This window comes from Seriola dumerili, unplaced genomic scaffold (genome assembly GCF_002260705.1).
Source record: "Seriola dumerili isolate Sdu_G_001 unplaced genomic scaffold, Sdu_1.0 BDQW01000018.1, whole genome shotgun sequence".
In the NCBI taxonomy this organism is placed as follows: Eukaryota; Metazoa; Chordata; class Actinopteri; order Carangiformes; family Carangidae; genus Seriola; species Seriola dumerili.
In genome coordinates this window covers 2,352,348-2,376,197 of record NW_019174273.1, presented here as the reverse complement: position 1 = coordinate 2,376,197, position 23,850 = coordinate 2,352,348, and the positions used below count along the sequence as shown (strand labels likewise).

At 40.8% G+C, this 23,850-nt stretch overlaps 1 protein-coding gene across 1 annotated transcript; it reads right to left on the bottom strand.

The window, feature by feature from the left end:
• Nucleotides 1-83: 83 nt before the first annotated feature.
• On the bottom strand, nt 84-20,507 carry LOC111233399 (transmembrane protein 47-like). The gene is made up of 3 exons (XM_022761203.1): nt 20,279-20,507; nt 4,350-4,490; nt 84-262 (listed from the first exon to the last, which is right to left on the bottom strand). The coding sequence occupies exons 1-3, from the start codon at nt 20,505-20,507 to the stop codon at nt 84-86; spliced, it is 549 nt and encodes a 182-aa protein (XP_022616924.1).
• Between the last annotated feature and the right edge of the window lie 3,343 nt (nt 20,508-23,850).

Below are 23,850 nucleotides of genomic sequence, written 5' to 3'. Positions count from 1 at the left end.
CCCAATCCCCGAAAACTCCCATCCTCGCCCCCTTGAATACCTCTCCCAGCATGTAACTGTCGGGTTTCCAGCTTGAACCTGACCTAGTAGTACTCCTCATAGTTCTTGGGGTTAAGGCAGTACAGGATTCCCCCACCAAAGGAGAAGATGGTTCCCCCCCAGGCCAGACCATAGCCCCAGTTGAACTCATGGTAGATTCTCAGGTTGATGCTCTCGATGAACTTGATGGGGTAGAGGACCAAGCTGCAGGCCTGGAGGACGACTGGAAGAGACACAGAGATGGTAACTACAAGGCAAAGTGTCATTTCTTTAAACAACAGAATAATATGAAAATGAGAAAAAAGGAAGAAGTCAGTTTGAAGATAAGAAGGCTGACACTGCTACTGCAGTTTAATGAGTATTGCAAATATACAGGCTCTGTGTCCAACACTTCACAGATTAGTTTGACCTAGGTTGGACTTATTATTACTGCCAAAATATCTGATCTTGCGCAGTATCAACTTGTAATGACTGCATTATGTTCAGACACTCACAACATTTGGTTAAGGTTAGGGAAGGATCGTGGTCTGGTTTAATGTAGGAAAAGTTAACAGTAACTTAACAAAACTAAAGTCTTTCCCTAACCTTAACCAAAGTGCTTTTGTTGCCTAAACCTAACCACAGACGGGACTGTTGATGCCAGCCATCACCCCCAACCACATCCATGCAAATCCAGTGCTGTTAATCAATGTAGTGCTTCATTCATTACAGAGGCTATTTGTAAGTTTCTTGGGAGCGGATGGTGGTGACTGTCCCTTGAAAAGAGCCTCAGCCATAGTTACGTTTACAAGATGAGAGGTTATAATACGCCTTCTAAGCAGTGCTATGTCTTCAGGGAAGACTGGAGGCTTGCCTCTGAACTATCATTTGCTACAAAAAGTTGTACTTGCACCTGTGTTTAGTGCTTATTAGCCGATGTTAGCATACCAACATACTACAATAAGATGGTGAACATGGTAAACATAATGGTTGACAGAGCCTGTTAACATTGTGAATGTAAATATTGAACACTGTACAAGTACAACCTCATGTAGCCTTTAGCATAGCTGTACTCTCTTGTATTGTTTCTAAATAGTGAAAATGTCCATATATTAGCATCATAGATACCATAGAAACTAGAGTTTATATCATGTAGGAGATGAACTACATGATGAGGAGGGAAGATTAGAGAAGAAAAAATAATTTAAAATATACTGTAATATACTTGAATCTGTACATTCTGACCAAACTTTCTCTGATGTAAAATAGGTCTGCTGTATGTCCTTGTCCTTGTCCTTGTTTTTATGGGATTTGGTCACATCCACTATATTCTTTCACATTATTTAGTGGTCATGTACAAAACAGTTTAGAAATACCAGAAAAATCAACTGGGCATGCCCCGAGGGGGGTCATTTAGCTTTTTTAGCGCATTTCAGCAAAACAAAATAAATCAAACTCGATCAGAGAGGAGAGAAGGAGAGGGAATGATGGTGGAGAAAATGAGGAAAGAGGAGAGCGGATATGCTGTAATAGAGACGGAGGAATGAGGCAGGAGAAGGACAAGTCAAGTTTAGGAAACGATGTATGGATGAGGAGAGGTGAAAGGACAGACGGAGGGAAGAGGGGGTAAAGAGGTAGATGTTTATAGAGGAAAGAGTAGAGATGGATGGCAGTACAACAAAGGAGAACACATCAATCATTATTTCTTCAAAGGGAATTCATCTTGTGGGAGCATAAACAAACTCTGGCACTTTCCTGCATGAAAAACAAAAACGACACAGAATGCATAATTTCCAGAAACGCTAAGACATTAACAGAGTGGGTGTGAAAAAACAAGCCTTAAAGAGGTGGTTGGTTGTTAAGAAGTGTGTATGTGATCTATCATTCACTGAGGGTGCCTTTATAGTTCACCCAAAAACACTTTGCCTCTGTTGCTCGACTTTTAAGATGTTTGGAGAAGTTGTTTGTGCCCCGTCATGGTAAAACAAGCGGATTTTGACAGATAAGAGTTTCAGTGTTTTCTGTTTGTTTGTATTCATAGATTGCTGATCTCTGTTTCCCAAGGTCTAAAATGAAATATTAAATATAAATATTTATCATTATTAAATCAAAGCAGGGCATTTGGACTTTTTAAGTAAATAATTAATGAGTAATGATGATTAATGAGCATATGGGAACATATAGTTCGGTCTGTATCCATGGTGCTGTAGATGGCAAACAACATAATCCAGTTTTTCATGAGGTTTTCCAACTACTTGCATTGCTAATATTTTAAAGTTACTGTTTTTAAGTGTTTTCAAGTCAAACTACCACTATGCGCTGAATTGAAAACTTCAATATTAACAGTAGAGGCTTTAACATCTCAAAACTCAGGGTTTCTAGTGTAAAGGCGTTGTTATGTTATGGTAAGGTTTTATGGGTTTATTTTGGGAGACTGTAGCAGGGTCACAACTGACATCACACCAGGGGGGAGTGTTGGCTCTGGCACATTAGCCGACATGAGTTACACCTGAGGAGAATTTGGGTTTGAGTGAGATTGGACACATAACAAGGGAGATGCTGAAGGCAAGACATTTTTCAGCCAGAGACTGGGAGAAGAGAGTTTGCACATGCACATCGAGGAGTGGAACGGCTCCCGCAGCCCTTAAAGAGCGTTCGTGTCCTCCAAAAACACTGGTCACAGGAAACAAGAACAGTGACCAAGCGGTGAGTCAACCACACACAAACACACACACTCCCAGATAGGAAATCTTACATCCACCCGGGTAAGTCTACGTCATACCTCTCACGTCCAATGCAACACGCACGGAGAGGCTCTAGATTATAGGTTGGCTAGCAGCCTTAAGGAGAATGATAGGAGATGATGAGCCTGTATTGTAGCAGGTGTATTCAAGCGCATTTTCCAATTTGGTTGGAGTCGGGGATTGAACCGCCAAACCTGTACTCAATGGATAACCCACTCTACCACCTGAGCCACAGGCACCTGTTTTTAAACCTTGTGTGATGACGGAATGAATATGGCCAAAATCAGGGAATGGTCAGTGAAGAACTAGCTCCATTCCTTCTTTCAGTGATCAGTGAAAAAAGAAATGCATCCCTTAAACAACTCCTGTAAAAATTAGCCCACAGTTCATCTGTTTAAAGCAGGTTATCATGACCCGTAGTTCCCTGTTATTGTAAGGTCACCAAGAGCAAAGACAGAAGCTATGTGACGTAGTACGCAGAGCGACGAGGTCTGCATTAGGAGCACGTTGGGGTGGATGGATGGGTTTGATTATGATTATTTCTGTGTTTAATTTGTTTTCCAAAGCGTAACAACAAAGCATGTTGAATTTGCTACAGCTCTGATTAGCACCTCCGACTGGATTCTTTTGCACAGGCAGCTGAGGCTCAGTATTAAAAAAAAAAACACGATTTTTCAGAAAGCAAATGATTTAAACTGACAGCTATTACATAAATCTAAAGCATTGATGACTTATGTGCTTCTATATGAAAGACATTTATCAAAGTCACAATATATAATTAAAGAAAACTTTAACTGTACAGGTATTCAAGCTGTAAATGTCACAGTTTGTTTGTTTTCTGAGAATGAAGCAACAAAAGTTTCTCAATCACCACAGCATGAAAAAATTATTGAATTTGAATGAGCAGTCAAATGTCGATCCAGACATAATAAGGATGTTTAATTCCTTTCATGCATTTTCATTCGTCATTCACATTTAAAAGGAAAAGAAAAAACTTCCAGTTCATGACAGATCTCACTTCTGTGTTTTGCACAATACTGATTGAGAAGAATATCTCACACACACACTTTGCAAAATGAAACATGTGTAAAAAAAAAAAAAAAAGTGAAATTTTCAGATTATTCTGGGAGGTGAGGATGGAGAAAATGTGGAAACTTCACAGTTGTCCAATTGGAGACTGGGGCTGACTGGGGAAATTAAAAGGACAGGCGTGACGCCCGCAGCAACCCTGCTGGGCCCCAATCATAAAAATAGGATTTTCTCTAAATGAGTTTGAGGGAGAGAGGAATTGTGTGTGTGTGTGTGTGTGAATGTGAGGATGTGTGTGTGTCATGTCTGTGTGCCTATTTAATCAGTAAGTACGGATTATCATTTGAATGCATGTCAGTTTTCAATGTGATTACCCTGCAACCTTCCAGTTACCTTGTCTAAATTGGCTAATTAAGTAATCTTATTTTGTGTGTGTGCGTGTGTGTGTGTGTCATTAAGTATGAATATTTCAGTGCATAATGAGCGACCTTCAACCCAGGACTGGTGTGACTGTGTATGGACTACAGTTCATGTGTTCATGTGTATGTGAGCACTCACCTGCAGCGAACAGCATGAAAGCAACGGGTGCGTAAAATCGCCGTCTTGTGCCGATGCACACGGCAACCAGAGCGACCAGGAATGACATCAGCACCAGGGCTCCACCCCCTAGCAACAGGGCCAGCGTAGCAACCTGCCAGTCTGGGAAGGGATGGAGGGAGGAAGGTGGGGCAGAAAGGGAGGAGAAGGAAGGTGGAGAGAAAAAGTGGTTAAGAGACATAGAAAGAAAAAAAGTGACCCGAATGCAACATTTAAAAAATAAAAATAAACATTTAGAGAATGTTCATGATTAAATGCAACAAAGCAAAAGTATACCAGAGCTAAAAATGAAATGCATACAAGACCTTAAAGGTGGCCTGAGAGGAAAGACAGAGCCTCAAGAGACATGTTATATATCACTGCCTTTACCTCCATCGTGTATGTTGATCAGAGGGAGGCAGGAGGAAGGTGGGAGGAGGGAAGGAAGGAAGGAAGGCATAAGAGAGGGAGGGAGGAATCAAGAATGAAACAGGAAGGAACCAAAGGAGAAAAGGCAACGTTGTGAAAGGAAGGAAGTAAAGAAAGAGGGAGGGAAGGTAGAGGGAGAGCAAACGTACACGGAGGACAGAAAAGAATGGGATGTGGAAGGAAAGACAGAAGGATGGAGACGAAGGGATAGATGGAACGTAGGCAGATGGAAGAAAGAAAAGGATATAAGGTGAGTGGAAAGAAAGAAATATGTAGGGATATAAAAGGAAAGACGCAAGTAAGAAAAGAAAAAAGAAAGGGACGTAAGAGGGAAGAGAATAGAAAGGAAGAAATGAGGAGGAAAGGGAATGAAGATCAGGAAGCAGGGACAGATAGACGAGAGTAAAGGAGGAAGGATGGAAAGAAAACGAAAGGAATCAAAGATGGAAGAAAGTCGTTAATGAGAGAGGGAAATAATAGGGCTCATAGGGAAGGATGGAAGGTACAAGAAAGAGTGAAGGAGGATGGAATGAATAAATGAGGAAAGAAGCAAGGAAAGAGGACAGAGGAAGAGAGATAGATGGAAGAAGGTAGGATGGATGGCCAAAGTTAGGAGAAAGGGAGAATGAAAGAAATAAAGGCAATAAAAGAAGGAAGTGAGGACAAACAGTGGAAAGAAAAGAAGGAATAAAGAATATATGGGCTGAGAACGGAAGGAAGATATGGAAGAAAAGTTAGCAGGGGGTAGGAAGGAAGAAAAGAATAGAAGGTGAATGAATAAAGGGGAGAAAGGAAGGAGGGAAGAAATAAAAGAGCAGGAGGAGGAACAAATGAGGGTACAGAACAACAAAAAAACAAAGTGAATCGAGGAACAAAGGGAGTGACAAGTTAGAGTGAGATGAAGAGAGGTGTGTTGGCAACGAGGCGTCTCGGAGAGGGTGATGGGCGATAAAAGAGGAGACACATGCAAGTGGAGAGGCAGCAGCATAATGTTACAAGGACAGAGAGAGGGCAGCATGAAAAGAAATGCCACAAGGAGGAGGAGGAGGAGGAGGACAGGGAGGAAGAGGAGGGGAAAAAAAGGAGGTGAGGAGGGCGTGAAGGGGTTGGGGACAGAGCAGCGCTGAGTGAAAGTAATGAAGAGAGAAAGCACTTAGTACGTATACCTGAGCTGACAAAAAGCCTCGGCTAAAAAGCTTTGCTGGCATCTTATCAAAAATCTGTCCTAATTTATATATAGGGAGAGAAGTGGCTTGATGCACACACACACACACACACACAGAGAGAGAGAGAGAGAGAGAGAGCAACAAGCTTGCATATAAAGTCACAACTAAACGTGATGCTCAATTTGTGACTATTCTGCTACTTCACCTGTGTTCAGACAGATGTTAGATGCAGCACAGTTGCAGACAAAGGGAATAAAAAAGGTGTGATGTATTTGGACATTATGCTACGTCCCACAAGGAGCTGGAAATGTTTTAACTTGAGCATAAAAATTGCTCGAATTACTTCATAAATGGACAAAGATGAGAGAGAAAAGGACACTTTTAACAGAAAGAAATAATAGAAAGAACTTGGAGTTCCTGGTGAGTTCTGAGAATAGTCAGGGGCTGAGCTGAACTGTCACACACAGACAGGCACACACACACACACACACTCACACTTTTCCAGCTACATTACAGCTAACGTCTGTACAGTTGGTACATTGGCTGATTGGAGCTAATAACCGGACAGCACAAATAGTGCAGCAGTCCAATTTGTGCAAATAACAGCAACGCTTTCTGTCTGAATACACAGCGGGGTTTGTCCCGGCTCATAATGAGGCAGCGGCGGTACCATCCTGGCCATGCGTACCGCTCCTTTAACTGGCTCAAGCAAACACTTCTTACAAGCAACATATTTTAAGAGTTCTAGTGAATTCTGAGGAATTTCCAGAAGGACAATAATAAACTATAACAACTTACGAGATGACACCTTGTGCAGTGTCATGACATTTTAAAGATTAAATTAAGTGATTCATTGAAAAAAATGATCATTAACAGATCAATCAATAATTCAGCCCTACAACAAACCTTTGCTGCCTCTGTGTCATATTCATAAATTCATTTTTTCGTGTTTTTGTTTTGCTTTTGTCGTCCCTACGTAATCCTGTCTGATTATTTTACAGTGAGGAAACACAAACAATGCCCCAATTTCCACAACAAAGGACTATGTTTAAGAAAAAATGAATGTGTTGTTTTAATCTAATAATATCTGATCCAGGTCTCAGGAGGATTTGTAGTTTAAAACGTCTCTGGGAAGATGAATAAAAAGTGAAGTTAAAATGACATGAATGTCAGCTTTGCATTAATAAATTCCTAATGACTTGGCAGCTGAGTACCCTCGCCTTGACTCCTCGCTCTGTCCTGCACTCTCACTCTGATCCTCTGCAGTCTATGTGAAGCACAGAGCGGAAAAAAACATCCGAAAGAGGCCTCAAAGTGGCTGAAAGATACAAATCTCAACTTCCAGTCAGTACTTTCACAATAAAATCAGAGGGGAAACAGGATGCAGATCATGAGTAAGATCATGGATTGCAATTCTACCCAAAAAGATCCTTTTAATCGTCATATTTTTGCCAGATTACCCACCGCTGTATCACTCCCATTAGCTTTTGTTGACACCATTAGCTGAAGGGTTCACATTCTTTCTCCAGCTACACTGTGAATGTTTGAATGATGTTTCCAATATGGACAAGAACAACAGAACGAGTTGGGTGTTATTTGTTAACACAGGTTATGTTTGTTCATAATTGTAACTTAGATGAAGATTTGAGAATATTTTAGGACAAATGAGGCTTCACTTACTATTTCTTGCCACTGTGTATTACAAAATACAAAATAAAAATCATCTGTACTCCTTGCGGACATACAGTAGCTTTTATAAGATAAACGTTAAACAAAGGTTCAGGATAAAACGTCGACGAACTGTAGCTGTCAGAACAGATGCAAAGCCACCGCACAGTAGATAGCATCAACAGAATACTGCAGAGATATTTAAGTGAAATTAATTTTTTATTTTACAGCTATGCGTGTTGTCTAAGTACAGACGATGCCTAAATTTACTGCTCCAGTGTGGTAAAAATGCTTATAAAAGATTGATGGTGGAGGAGTGAGATAAGAAAAGAGGAGAGATTTAGAGGCCGAGGGAAGGAGAGAGGCGGAGATAGAGCTGAAAGATGAGTTGCAGGGGTGGATACCGAGAGGCAGAGAAAAGAGGAGGAAATTACAGGGGAGAGAGAAGAAGGTAGGGAGTGACAGAGAGCAGAAACAAGAGGAGAGATGAATAAAAAGACAGATATATGGTGCGATGTGAAGCAGCTTATTTTACAAATGCGAAGAAACCCAGAAACAGTTTTTCAGTTTGAATAATGCTGCTGATGAGGAAGGTAACACCATCGGTCATTTTCTATTCAGCTTCATTAAAATGTTTCCTGGCAAAAACAAAATTATATTCTCACCGCCTTTGATTCTGATCTGCCCGTGTGGGTTTGTGTGCGCATGTTTGCATGTTTGCTTCATATTTTTGGTGTAAATCCTTCAGGCAGAAACTCTGAATTTCACTTGAAGTCAGCTCTTCAAACGCAACCACACTGAGGCAAATCAGATGCCCCCTGAGAGTCGCCCATAAAACTCCTGCAAAATATGCAGGAGTGGAATGAGGGATGAGACACACGGATTGAGGTGGAGGGTGAAGACGAAGCTCTCAGGAGGCTCATGTGGTTTATCAGCCATAGAAAAGAGCTGCTTTGTTCTTTGGAAACAGCCTCAACCAATCAAAAGCAGCATTAAAATAACCAATCAGAAGCAAAATGTAAAATTTAGATTTCATTAAAATTTAAATTATACAGATAAATTTAATTTAAAGGGACATGTTTTTTATCTTTAACTTTCAGTTTAAGTTTAAATTAAACGTGCGTCTGCCATTGGACAACCAAAACAGCAAGAGCATAGCACTTTCCACAGAATTGGTGGTGGAACGACCGGAGTAACTCCACCCAGAAAAAGAAATAGAGGAGGGAAAGAGGGCAGAGAGGGAGAGTGATAAATCCTCAAACAGTCATTCACTTAATGGAGAGAGCTGAAGGACTTGAGAGGGTTCAAAACCAATATTCAGTGGGCAAAATTTCTAACAGATCAATAAGTAACAAAACCTGCTGACTTATTAATACAACGGGGTGTTTTCTCTGCCTTTATCACAGCTCTGAGATCAGGGCTTCAAGTTCAAATTGGGACTTTTATGATTGTTTCTTGCTTTGGACAGTAGCCAGGCTGATAGCAGGAGCCATGTTGCTACCGCTACCACTACTACCAGCCAGGAACAGCCAAAAACAAAAGAAACAAACATCTAGCTACTAGTGTCACACAGAATTAGAATAGATTTCAGATTAGATTAGTATGTGTGGTGGTAGTGACTGTGGGAGAGTTAAAGAAGTTTAGGACTAATTTATTAAACGTTTGTACATACTGTTATCCTGTGACCCTTTGCAACAACAATGTGGTAACTAAATGTATTTTAAGATTTTATATTCAATCTGTGACAATAATTAATAACCAGACTAAAGAGGGATACAATAATATTTTACAACCTATATCAGTTATAACCAATAAACTTCAAACTCCAAACCCTTGTTTCTCAACCTCACTGTTTCTCCGTAAGGCCATACAGTGTCAGATGACTTGTGTCCACCACAGGGTGGCAGTAGATGAAAGGTCAGATCACCAGTGTCACTGAGATTCAGCCTCTGAGTACCATGAATGAATATTAATATCTATGGTCCTAGTGTGGCTTTGAATGGGACAAGCCCCTTTGTAAAATGAAGCATCAGCTTGATTGCCGTGATGATTGTTTAGTATTCAGATTGACATGCTATAAAAATCATTCTCAGACCATTCTCACACCCGGTTCAAGAGATGGAGGTAACAGAGTCATCAGTCATGACTGGAGGGAGATAATAAGGGTAAAGGAGTGAAGACACGTATCCATGATAATGTGAGGATTATGTACATTTACAGCAGGTATTGAACTAGACTAGTAGTGCTCATGTAGCACCAGCATACAGAAACACTGATATACAGTATACTGCATGAGATTCATGTTAAATGAAATATCTCTAAATGGTCTTAGAGACAGAGGCACAAACATGAAAGTTTTACTCATGTTCCATTATTGCCTGAAAATAACTGGCAAAATAAATAATTTCATTTATGCTGACAGAATTGAATTGTACTGTATAATAGTTAGAATAAGGGACACACAGATTCCACCTTTTCTTCTTCCAATACAAATACAGAATTCACTCTCTTTGTTTCCATATTTAAAATTTGTATACCACACTACATGGAGCTCATTGGGATCATTTTTACGTGAGGTAACATTAAGTTTTATCTTTCATACACATGCAATATGCAAAGCCTCTTTTCTCTGTTTCTCTCTCACACTGGCAGAGTCAAATTGTATCATCAACACACATACTGTAGGCAACAGTATAATCTGCCACATGGACCAAGCCCATCCATTCACTCACTCACACGCATTAAGTACATGCAAGTTGCAAAGTAGTGCTTGCAAATGAACCAGTTTCTCACACAGGGACACACACTGTGCTGCACTGTGAACCAGCCTTTCTCTTTCTAACTCACACAGAGAAAAATACCTCTCACTGTAATGTGACTGTTTGCCATGTGAGAGGATTACTACACTGCACTGTCACATTTTCTCTTTACATTAAAGCCACTCCAAGCTGTCACACTGATTTGCTGCTTCAGTGCTCTGGGTGTTTGTACCCAGAACAGAAGCTATCAGTCCTGTAGCTGTGCAGCTGAGTACACACGTACAGTACGTTTGTCAGTTAGTTGTCATTTTAACATTTCAATCATGAGATTAAGTAAAGAAACACTGTCAAGGTCAGTGACTCTAATAAGACAGTCAAGGGGTTGTGTTCAAGTGCGCACTACTTCCAAAACAGGGCAGGCCTACATCAGCCACACATGTAGTTCTACAACTCACGATTAAACATCATATACAGTGTCAAGAAATTTAGAAATTACCAGAATTTATGTATAAATGTGTAAAATATGATCAACTCTTCACCTCAGTTACAATTACGAACAATCACAATCTGTTTTAGTTAATAACATGAAAAATGTTTCCTCTAGCGCCAACCAGCAGGTCAAAGTTTTCACTTATCCTGGGAAATCTCTCTAAATCTGCTCGATTAAAATGGCACAACACGGGTGTCATGTTTGCGTCACTGCCGATCGCAGGTGTACCCCATAAATAGGGACTTTAAGCAGCGACAGCTGAAGGGACGGCTACAGCTTGATGCGATGACGTAGATTCTATGTCAACACTACTGTTGCAGCCCAGCTGCCTACTACAAGAGAAAGACTAGTTTAGCTGTACTCTGTGATACGTTAAAGAGTTAGAGAGTAATTATATGTTTTTGTCATATTTGACAGTATCATTTCATTTATATTCAATTATAACATTGTTTTATGGAATATGCTAATTTTTGGGTTGACAGATTTTTCTGTGTGTTGATGAAACCATGACGCTGTCCATGGTGCTGAAGTAACAGACGGATTTATACAAACTCTTCATTTGATATTCAATTGTCTCTGAAGCAAATATCAAGAGCTCTCAGGTCATTTTAAGAGACATATTGTAGCAATGTTCAGAGTGACCTCAGTTTCCTAAAGAAGTGCCGTAGCCATTGTTAGAGTTAAATGTTGATTGGTGATCTTTGATTTCCACGACTACTGCAAAGTGTTGGAATGAATATGGGCTCCATAGCCATCACTTCAACTGTCAACATCACTTAAATTCCCTAATTCCCATAACTGCTGCAGAGTCATTTGACCCGGGAGTGAATGCCGATTGTACGCTTTAACACTGATGTCAAAAACCCGATGTTACAGGTGTTAGCATGTTTTCTAACCAGTGTAAAAGGGGTTTTCCAGAATCAGGGCTGTTTTTCAGCACACACAGAGAACAGACATCTATCAGACCCTGAGGAGATATTCACTGAACCTGTAGTTGGATAAGAATCACTTACTCTACCTTTAATACCAGAGGAATAACTATATTAAATACAATTTAGTACATTTATATCCTTAGATAATTCAGAATTTGCTTATGCTAAGACGGCATGCTGTCTCTGTGATGCTGTAACTGCTTTGAAGAAAGCATGATTTGCATGCACCAAGTGGATTATGTGTGTTTGAGCACATGCACATCCTTTCCCCATCATTTCCCCAATGTGTGTGTGTGTGTGTGAGTGTGTGTGTGTGTGTGTGTGTGTGTGTGTGTGTGTGTGTGTGTGTGTGTGTGTGTGTGTGTGTTTTGGGGTGGCTGATGGGGGAAGCTGCAGGTTCCTTGCTATTCCCCTGTCTGTCTGTCTGCTACAGAACTGAATGCCACATCATTTCCCATTCCTCGTTCAGCCGCTACAAATAGAACGGGCGTCTCTCGGGGCTCACTGAGAGGAGATGGAGTCATAGGAGAGGAAGGGAGGGGAAGGAGGGGATGAGGTAGGAGGATGAGAGGGAGAGAAGGAAAGGGGGGAGAGGTTTGACCCTGGAGAAAATGGAAAGGAGAGAAGGAGATGGAGAGGGCTGAGGAAAAGGACGATGGCGAAATTACAAAGGTGAAATGATTAACATAAGAAATGTAACAATGAGGCCCACAGGGAGGAGAGAGGAATGGGTAGTGAGAAGGAGAGGAAGAAAGGAGAGAAAAGGGAATGACAAACAAACAAAAAGGAGATGAATAAAATGGGAGGAGGATTGAACGCTGAAAAAACGACAATTCATTTAAGAATACAGATGAAAGGCCGGGCGAGGAAAAGCAATGGATGGATCGATAGACTGATAGAGAAAGATGAGAAGGGCAGAGAGCGAGGAGTAAGCAGTTATGGAGGTTTTTAGGTCTTCAGTGATGAATGATCTCAAATCTGTGACAACAAAGACTGCTGAATGTGGGTCAAAACAGGCACTCAAGGTGTTTAAAATCCAATCTGTCCACAAAATTGAGGACATCTTTTGGCATTTATTCTGCAAAATTGGGTATTATGCTGAAAAAAGCAGTGCCTTTGTAATTCATGGTAAATTAACTACAAACACTGTGACAAAGAGAAAAGTAGTAGAATGATTTCCTAATTTTTAGCGATGGTTTAAAGATGAAGTATTCAATGCTGGAGAAAAGACTATTGATATTTGAACTCAACATCAAAACTATTACACCCCTCCCTTAAGCGAAGCTCCACCCACAAATTCATTTCAGTAACACAGTGGTGGAATGAAGAGTGTCTTATACAGCAAACGACATGTAACCTACACCCATCATCCAAAACACAACAGAGTAAAAATTAGTTAGTTGTTTGGATTGTTTTTACAAAACTACAGTGAGAGAAGAGAGGGCCGCAGGTTTATAGCTAAGCTAACAAGAAAGCTAATGTTACCTGGCTTAGCATCTCAAATTGCATCCAACCAAAAAAATCCACTGTGCTAGCAAACTTGTGTTTTTAGGTCTTCACAAGCACTTTGTACAGACAAATACCAGGAGAAAACAAAAAGGAACATCCATAATGTTTTTAAAGTTTTACATGGCCCCGTCAGTCTGTTTACCGACCCTCTGTATGTGCCTGTCATCCAGGGTGCGTGCCGATCCCAGAGGATAAATCCAGAACTGAATATCTTTCCAAGTCTGACTGTGCAGTCTCCACTCCCCATGTTAATGCAGCTCTTCACCGTTGCCTGATCTAACCGCTTCTTTTTCAATATTTGGTTTTCCGACCTTCGCCTCTTTTGCTGTTCCTCGTCCATTTCTCTTTCTTGACAATACGATGAGTGTACACCGCCGCCATTCTCTCATCTGCGGCTACAATCAATCCCACGCAGTCTGGCGGCAACAGAAGAGTAGACTACTCCTTCTCCTTCCACTGGTAATCCTTAAACTGGCACTGTCTGTTACCATGTGAAAATATCGTCTTGTGCTTTCCCCCATCTCCCCTCCTCTCTTCTTCTTTCCCTCGCCCTGTACACAAGCACAAACACCCCCTGTTGCTGGTTGCCAGGAACTGTCGGTCCGAGCCACTTTCTTTATATCCCATTTCCAGAGCCAGGGCGGTGTAGGACACACACACAGAATGGACTGTGTGTTTAAGGTTATAATCTCTTACTCTACATTTAAGGATCTCAGGCTGTAACCTAATCCAACAGTGAGTCTGGGAAATCTTCTCTCAAGGTCAGGTGAATGACAAACCTATTGGTAGAATTGGAACATAGAATGGAGATCAGGTGGTTTGCCGTTAAGTCTGACAAGAGGAGAAACGGAGGGAAGAAAAGGAGAGACTGTAAGGCAGAGAGGGAATAAAAAGAAAAAGAAAGTAGGTTGGCTTCCAGGTGTAACTTCTTAGGGTTCAAACACCTTTCAGTAGAGTGCAGTGTGTGTGTGTGTTTGTGTGTGTATATGGACCAAAAAAGGATTTTCCAAACAGAGTGAGGACATTTTGGGTTTAGGTTTAACATTAGGGTAAGGTGTGTGTGTCTGTGTGTGTCTGTGTGTTCATGTCCCATTTTCCAAACATAAGAGAATTGAAATCCAGTTTTCCTGTGGGGAGCTGTTGCTGTTTGATACTGAGGTTTCTGTTCATTCATCACTATCAAAACCCACCTAATGACAAAACGTTCTTTTTTTGCTTTCACTGAGTAATCTATTAGGAACACCTGCTAATTCATGCAATCATCCAATCAGCCAATCATGTGGCAGTGATGTAATGTATAAAATCCTGCAGAAACAGGTCAGGAGCTTCGGTTCATCAAACATCAGAATGGCCAGTTTACTCAAAATGGCACCAAAAACAAAAGAAAAGACATCCAGTGAGCCTCTCAGTTTTTCTTTGTGCCTTTTAGTTTTTCTGAGTTTTGTCATTATAGTAAATGGACAAATGTTCCAATCTCTGGTGCTCTTCTACTGGTCTGATTAACTGTCAGTCATATCCTGCAGGGAACTCTGGGCAGTGACCACTGTAGTTAGCATTCGGGCAGCAGTGCTCCCTAAAAGTTGAAATTTAAGTTATTTTCATTGTCAATTTTCATCACTTTAAGAAGCCTTACGGCTGACATCGGATAACCTTCTGGAAAATATGTGTCTACAGTACTTTGAATTACTGGCAGTTATTTTGAGCAAGAGTTAGCAAGGCTGTTAGATAGTTAGCTACATCCATGCTAACACAGCTAAATCTGTGTTTTCATGGTGTGATGATGTTTTGGAAACATGTTAAACCTCCTGCCCTCTATCATCCTCTACAGTTTTAATGCACACCTCTCATTCAATTATTCTTCTGTTTCGGGTTGTTAGACATCTGAATGAGCATGAACAGTGATTTGATAGTAGCTCATTAATCCCAATGTTACCTGCTAACGAGGCAAACTATAACTCCTGCACTGTTGTGCTGAGACACTGGTTAAGATGATGATAATGAAGTCATCTGACAAAATCAACATAAACACAGCTCATCATCACCTGCTGATGATCCTCCCGAAGCGGCAGCAGCCTCACTCTTTCATCATCCTGCTCTAACCTATAAACATGTACGAAAGTGAACACTTACAACCAATAATCCTTCCTGTCATTGCTGAGTGTCAATAAACATATTGATAGGAAGAGAAGTACATAGTAATCTGGGTTGTAACAAGGCAATACACTTATATACAGTTCTCCTGCTCTATTTAAGATTTATGAGCCACAGTCAAACCACAGTTAATGCTTGTTTAGTTGTTGTTGGCAACAGAAACAGACAAATAATTAAAGAAAGCAGATGAACAGTTTGTATGTACATTAAAACACAGTACAGGTGTGATGGAGACCAGGAGAGGAATAACTCAGGTTTAAGTAGATGAGATTATCTGCCCCTGCAGATTTCTGATCTAAACAAAAATATTAATAGATTTTTAGATTTTTTAGTTAGTGCCCAAGGCTTGTGAGAAGTGACATCATGTGACATTATCCATTGATTTAGTTTGCTTCGCAGTATTGTTGTTCTTTAGACTTTGCTGACATCAGGAAATATGACCATTACATAGCTGCTACTGACTGTGTGGGATCGGATATTATTATACTCATGCAAACCAGCTACATCTGATACTAGAGGTGACTCCTTCACCTTCACCAACTATCTTGTCTATATAGGGTGCCTGTATGTGGATCTGAACGTTAAAGCAATTTAATGTATTAACATTAACAGTCGTGTTCACAAGGCTATAATAATACATGATAAATCACCACTATAGACAGTGTATGTGCATGTTTCACTACACGTATAATTACTGTAATTACCAAAGACATAGGATATTGACAGATGAAGTGTTACTTGTCAGAAGATTTACAACCACAGAGAGATGCAGCACAGGATTCCTGTGTCTGATCAGACCAGGGCCACTGGTGGAGAAAATATTATGACAGGGAGTGTTGTGACATGATATATTAATACGGTCATGTTGTATTAATATGATAATGAATTCTACTGGAGTTGAAGTTGTGTACTACCATCCTGAATGTATTGACACAAGTACTGTTTTTTTATTTTTCAAACATAAGAGCTTCAACATGATGGAGACATATCTCCATTATGGTAAACTATTCAATCAATATCAACACTAATGCTCACCACCAATATAAAACTTAAGATTACACATTGAGTTATCGTCGTCATAGAAACATTTGTCATTGGTGATGTTGATGATGCAGACGCGGATCGCCCATGACTGGATGGTCATGTCACATGACATCCCTATTCCTGAGCCGTGCGAACAAACATCTACCACTAGGCATTTCAGTGTGGTCCAACAGCAAGCATGAAAACACAGATTTAGCTGCCTTAGCGTGGATGTAGCTAACCATCTAACAGGCTTGCTAAGTGCTCACACACGATAACTGTAGACACTGTAACATTTTCCAGTAAGTTATCAGATGTCAGCAGTAAGGCTTCCTTATTCAGTGATGAAAATTGACAATTAAAATAACTTTAATTTCAACTCTTGAGGATCACTACTGCCCAAATGCTAACCACATCTGAGTTCTGTGGTCATCCCCAGAGTTCCTTGCAGGATATATTGTTTACAGTTTATTGGACCGTCGAAGACCAGCATTTGTCCATTTACTATTATGACCAAACTCAGAAAAACTGAGAACCACAAGGAAAAACTGCAAAGTGCAAAGGAAAAACTATGATAGTATCCAAACCATAAGAAAGACAATGCAAGCTGTGAGTTTAGATTCAAATCACATTGCTCTGCATTTCACAGTGTAGGGACACTGACTTCAACCTGCTAGCCAGCTAGTCAAGGATCAGGCTGAGTCATGCTGGAGGAGGAGCCAGTTGTACCACCGTTAGCTAGAGGTAAAGATTCACCTGATGCAACGCTCTCACTAAAACCTTCATTTCTCAGCCTCTGAGGCAGATAGAGACATGAAATAAAAACGTTTGAGAGATTGAAACTTTGGCTTTTACTGTAAATCATCGGCATTTGGAATGTTGATAAATGTGCTTGTTTTTCCAGCCATATCCAGATTTAAGCTCTGAAATGGTTTTTTATTTCATGTTTCTATCTGCTTCAGATGCTGAGTAATGAAGGTTTTAGTGACGGCAAGTTTTTCAGAAAACCCTCAGGTTTTAGGAGGCTATTTAAATGGGTTAAATACTGTAAATAATCTGCAATTTTTTTATTACATGTCAAAACAGTAACAATTAGCTAAGTGAACTGGTGAATGAGCTGGGTGTTTTAACAAAACTGTAAGCTTTACTCTGTGGCTAACGGGATGACACAGAGTTTATTCAATAGGTTTACTTGTATCAGCCACTCCTGTCTTGTAACTGCCTAAAAAACATTTCTCTGTTGCGGAGCAGTTTATCCTCCGACTGAGTTTAATAAAAGTGGAAAAAGTGGCACAGCTAATAAACTACAGCAGTCTTTCCTCAATGGTCTGTGAAGATGGCTCGCTATCAGCCACTGGCACAAATTTGACAAATCTTGACAAAAAGATCTGCTAATCCTGGTGTTTCCACTGGAATGAATTACAGTCTCCACAAAATGCTGCCATTTTAAATCCTGCTGTGACCAAGACTTGAAGGTACATATGAAAAGAAACCAAATTTGGATATTGATCTTTCCCAATTTGTCTTTTTGAGCAGTATGGTTGCTCAGCAGGTTCAAAAATCCCCTTAATGAAGTTCCCATGTGCAAGCCGATGTATACATGCAAGCTCCAGATTTAGAAAAGCAAAGATGGTGAAAAAAAAAGACCATTTTCCTGCAGCAATCAATTCAGTCTCACATTACAACAACCAGCAAATCGTTACCATGATTGAAAAGGATGAGCTAAATCAACAGAAACTGCTGCTTTGGTCTGTGCCTGTCTCTGGAACAAGCCAAGGGAGCTGGCACAAACACGGAGTGATTTATTTTTTAAGATCAATGTGTGTGCATTGGTGAGGCTCACACACTTACGAGCCGACACACACCCGCCACGCCAAGACATCTAATTAGGGAGTCCTGGTCTGAATGTGTGTGAGTAGCACAGACAGAAAGGAACAGCTGAAAGTTGTGGTCACAAAGTGTGCCAGTGTGTGTGTGTGTGTGTGTGTGTGTGTGTGTGTGTGTGGCTAGGTCCTAGGAGAGAAGGTGCAGACATGCAACAACAGAAAAATCAGAGTGTGGCATGAAATATTCAGCTGGGCTTCAGAGGAGACCGTCCAGAAATAGGTCTGCACAACGTGGTAGCCTCTTATTGGCACAGACACACACACACACACACACACACACACACACACACCAATTTACAAACTGACATACAGACACCCAGGCTCCTCTTCTGTCAGAAAAAAATACACACACACACACGCACACACACACACACATACACACACACAGGGAGACAAAGTTATTCACTTGCATTTGAAACATGCACACACTGCTCACTTGCTGCAAACATACACACACACACACACACACACACACACACACACACACACACACACACACGCACACACAATCCATCCAACACACAGACAGCAGCACAGACTTATGGACTGGTCAAATATCATCTCTGCAGGTAGACAGTGTGTGTGTGTGTGTGTGTGTGTAGATAGATCAATAGATAGATAGATCAGATCCCAGCGTCACACTGGTAGTAAATAAAGCCACTTAGATCTCAATTAAAGTAACACTCATGAAGTCTGTTTCCCTGGAAACAAATCTAACATCCAAGTACAACCCCCCCCCCCCCCCCCCGCCCTAAAACTGGAAGACCTCTCCTGGGCACAACAACAAGGCTCTTTTCTAGACAACAAAAGAAGGAGGGAGGGGGGGATAATAAAAAAAAGGAGACAGAATGAGCTCCGTATCAAGCATAACACCAGCGCTTTTTTTCTCTCCCTTCCTTCTCCTGTGTTGAAAAATGAATTAATTAGATGCAGGTAAGTGGCAACACCCACCAGAGTTGACATGCTTTACCCTGAAGGTGGTGGCAGTTTTGCAGCATTATAACGTAGATGGTGATCATTATGAAGCAGCGACAACAGGCTGAAACTGAGCAGCAGCCTTTATTTTTAATTTCCCTGATCTGTCCCAGGAGGATGTTCAGATTGTTTCTAGTGCATATAGTCTCACACACGTCGGAGAAAAACATTCATTTGTAACATCAATTATAAATAAAACTGCAACTACCTGTATTTTCATTATTTCAATATTAAATATATTAATGTCTCAGAAAACAGTGAAAATGGTCAAGTTGATGTATTAAAATGATTTGTTTTGTCCAGCTGTTGTTTTGACATCTTTGCTTAAATGATGTAAATAATTAAGCAATTATCAAAACTGTTACAGATTCATTTCTGTCCGAGTTATCACCTAATCATTCCAGCCCACTGGTGATACTTCACCTCCTTATTACCAGCACCTGTTCCTTGCTGCTCACTCATCCACCTCCATTTCTCCATTTTTCATCTATGATCCATTTATTTTCTTCTCATACTCAAAAGGAGAGCTCAAACAACCAACTTGTTTTGAGTGTAATTCTGTTTTTAAGTGAAAAATTCCTTCATTCACCTTCCCAATAATTACTGTGGAGATCCCACAGGTTGACAAGGACTGTCAGGGTGAGGCTTTGATATTGGGTAGGGAGAGTGAGGAGGACAATACCTTTCAATGGCTTCTTTCTCTCTAGGTAATTAAATATCCCTCCATCATCCTGATCAGCTTTAGAGTCATTACTTGCTGTCAGTGAGAACAGGTCTTTGTTCTCTAGAAAATAAAACTGCTGTAATAAACGATAAAAGAAGCAAACAACACTGATGGAAGTGTAGCCTGTCCGGTGCGCACGGGACAGGATGGTTATTATCTCTATAAGCCCACGCATTGAGACTTTCCCCCTCCTCATTACCTGAGCCCAGCGTGCTGCTGCACTGCCAGTTCTCGGTGCTCGCTGGTTTCCAGCAGGACTCCCACAGGGACAGGTAGTACTGGTCGTCGGCAGTCACCCACGCCGGGCTCATCACGGCTCCCACATCCAGGCAGAGCGCCAGGAAGACGCACACCAGCCCAACCAGCTTCAGCGGCGTCAGCGGGGAGCTGCGCGCCGACTCCTCCGTCTCGGTGACAGCAGAGGACATGGCGAGGCTGGAGCTGGAGAGGCAGAGAGGGTTCAAACCCCGGGGAGGATGTCGAAGTGTGAGTGTGAGTGTGTGTGTGTGTGTGTGTGTGTGTGTGTGTGTGTGTGTGTGTACTGATGTATCCCTTCCTTACGGTGTGTGGATGTATGCGAAAGTCTCAGTGCAGTCGTTGCCGCTGCTGGTGCCACCGCAGCTCCCTGCGTTGCGCGCTGGACGGACGCTCCGCCTGTAGGCACCGCTGCCGCCGCGCTCAGGAGATCTCCACCATTTACTGCGCTGACGTCAAGGCTCCGAGGGATCAGCAGGTGCTACAGGGTCCTAGAGAGAGAGAGGGGAAGACAGAGACCCCGCCCAAGCGGGGCGTAGACAGGATTTGAAAAAATACCAGGTGCTGAGGCCAAATTTCCCTAAAATTTTAGTTTAGTTTAGTTTAGTTAGTTTAGTATTTATAATATTTCACAGAATATGGCGTTTTATTATTGAACTGCTCCATTAGGTGTAGCCTATAATTTCTTTAAATCTTATCTCCCCATTCTATAATATAATTTTTCAAGGCCTTCTCTACACTGTCAGGTAAAAAATTATGGTCTAAAATAATAACTGTTGTTTCTTTAAGCTCAGCATAAGATGAGACTGAGACTTTATTGAGGGGGAATTGACAACACAACATTAACAAGCAGAACGTGTGTAATCACAGTTAAATCAGCTATAGTAAACTCTAGCACAGTATATACAGTAGCCAGACTGAATGACAGCAAATTAAGTTACAGTAATTTTGATTTAAACCTGCAACAACTTTTTGTCTTTTTTGCAATTACTTTTATAATTATTTTGTTTGAAACCAAAAACCGAATTCACAGGGTTTTTAATTCTAAAGCTAAGGTAGCTAGCTGTTGTGCAACGGCCACTGTGGCCATAACTATGGGACAGTGTTTTATGCTAACACTTAGCATAACACACTAGCGGATAGTGCAACACTAGCACACCTACAGAAGAGTCATAAAATCAGTCAACGTACTCAATAATGTATGCTGTACAACAATATCTAGCTAAAGTTAAGCTAACGTTAGCTAACATTAGCAACCATTAGCTATCAGTCACACTGGACCAAAATAAGGCTGTGGTAGCTAAACCCCTGAGTGTATTGAACTGAGCAAGGATGTGTTTTATCGCTTATACATTCTACTTTTTATTTGTCGGATGAAGAATGGTTTATTGCCTCATTTGAAAGTAATGAAAACCCACTTGTTTCAGGTTTGAGTAGTGTCACCTTGAAACTGCAAAATAAGGAAGATGGGTGCATCATTGAAGAAAATGTAATACATTTAGGAAAATTGATCATTGGAAAGGAGATAAATTATCTGACCTCATTAGCCCTTTTATTCCCACATGCCTTCAGAAAGATTAGCTTTTGGGATTCATTTTGACATTAAATATTAAAGACTTCTTTTGCAGTGGAGGAAGAAGCAAAGAGCAGAAGAGAGAGGGAGAGCAAACATGGTGATGAACAGGAGAAAGTGGGAGGCACATGAAGGAATATAATTGTTTCCTCTGCATACTAATGCCAAAGCCAGAGATGAGACAGAAAGAGACAGGAGGAAGGAGGCCAAGAAAGCAGAGGTGAGCAGGTTTAGGGAGGGAGAGCCATCCGTATGATTATTCAACCAGAAAGAAAGGAAGGGTGGAGAGACTGATGGCCTTGTTTACCCTCCATCAGGACAATAATGAGTGATGATGAGGGAGAGACAGGAGAGCAGAGCAAAGAGCAGGGGAGGAGAGGAGAGGGCAACAGATAGAGGTGAAAGAGATGGGGTATTAATAGAGGTCTTAATGAACAGACTTACTGTTGATCCACATCAGTTATTCACAGCTGAAAACACCTCCTGGCACTTTTTTATCTCAGACACCACCTCTCAGATAAAAACATCAAACCCATCTGCTTTGCTTTTATCAAATAAAGAGTTAAATAGTAGAAATGAGTAGAATATACTGTTGCCTGTCTGAAAAGAGAGACCTGAAGGGCCCTATAATGCAGACGGATAGCTAGACGAGGTGTGGCTACTAAATAATGAGACTAATGCTGGCTTAAATTATACTTTAAAGAAATGTAATAGTGACTCAGTAACTGTTATTTATGTTATTCAGGAGCTGTTATGCAAGGGAGGTGATTCTGTTAAATTACTTTCTCAATAAAGTGAAAGCTTCACAAGCCTTCCACTGCAACTTTATCAAGGGCATTTTTTATTCCTCACTTTGCTTCGAGACCAATATTGACTTTCAGTGGAAGAATAATGAACGCACTCGACAAATTGTATTTATGTTCTTTATGAGCTGACAGATCCAGTGGGGACACGAAGTACAGTCTTATCCTGATTGCAAATGAATGAAAAACTCCAGGGAGAGACAAAGATGTGCAGTGGAGTTTTCACCCTAATGTTTTCAACCTAAATGTATCAATCCTCAAGCTTAAGAAAATGCTTGCTTTTTAAAAATTTTTTATGGGACAGTCTCACACTAGGGAGGGTGATAATGTCAAACAAGAAATAAAAAGCTATAAAAAAAAAGTACTTTATAGTTTCAGATACATTATTCTTTACTTTATACTTTGACATAAATTATCATCGTTCAGATATTTTGATTAAATTTTCAGAATATAAATTGGCAGCCATAGCAATCTCAACAAACATCCAGCCAGCCTACATCCACTGCATACATAAATACAAAATACAAAGAGAATAAAAGAGTAGAAAAAATACTCCTTTGTGTTGCAGGTAAACATTGGGAACCATTGGTTTATGAGGTGGTGAGAAGTTTCCCATCTGAGAAGAACACATTGTCAAACAGGAGGTGTGGAGAAGGCCACGACTATAACTTGGTCAGTGGTGATCTTTATGTTTTTTATCAGTGTCCATCTGACCGGAATCATTTTAGGACTAGACAATGTACATACATGTTATCATGACAAAGTCCTGTATGTGCACGGCTCTTCTGCAGGCAATGGAACAGGCATGTGATGATATTGATGAGTGCTTCTTCCCTCGCTGTCTGGCCAGGGAAGATGAGGTGCTGTGGCCAAGAAACAGCCTAAATATATTTATTTCCTGTTTTTTTTTTCAAACTTTGTTTCAACAGTATTTGTGTTTCTGCACATATTTCTGTAGACTTGAACAATTTCTCTCTGCAGAATTCTCTGCACACAGAACTATGATGACAAGGCCACAGAGGATGAAAGTGCTTTCGGCTGAGCACAACAGTGTGTGCCATTTGGTGCAGAAGTGTTTATGTAGTTTTGAATGCAGTGCTTCATTTTGCAGGATATATGAGGTGTTGTGCACTTTGGCTG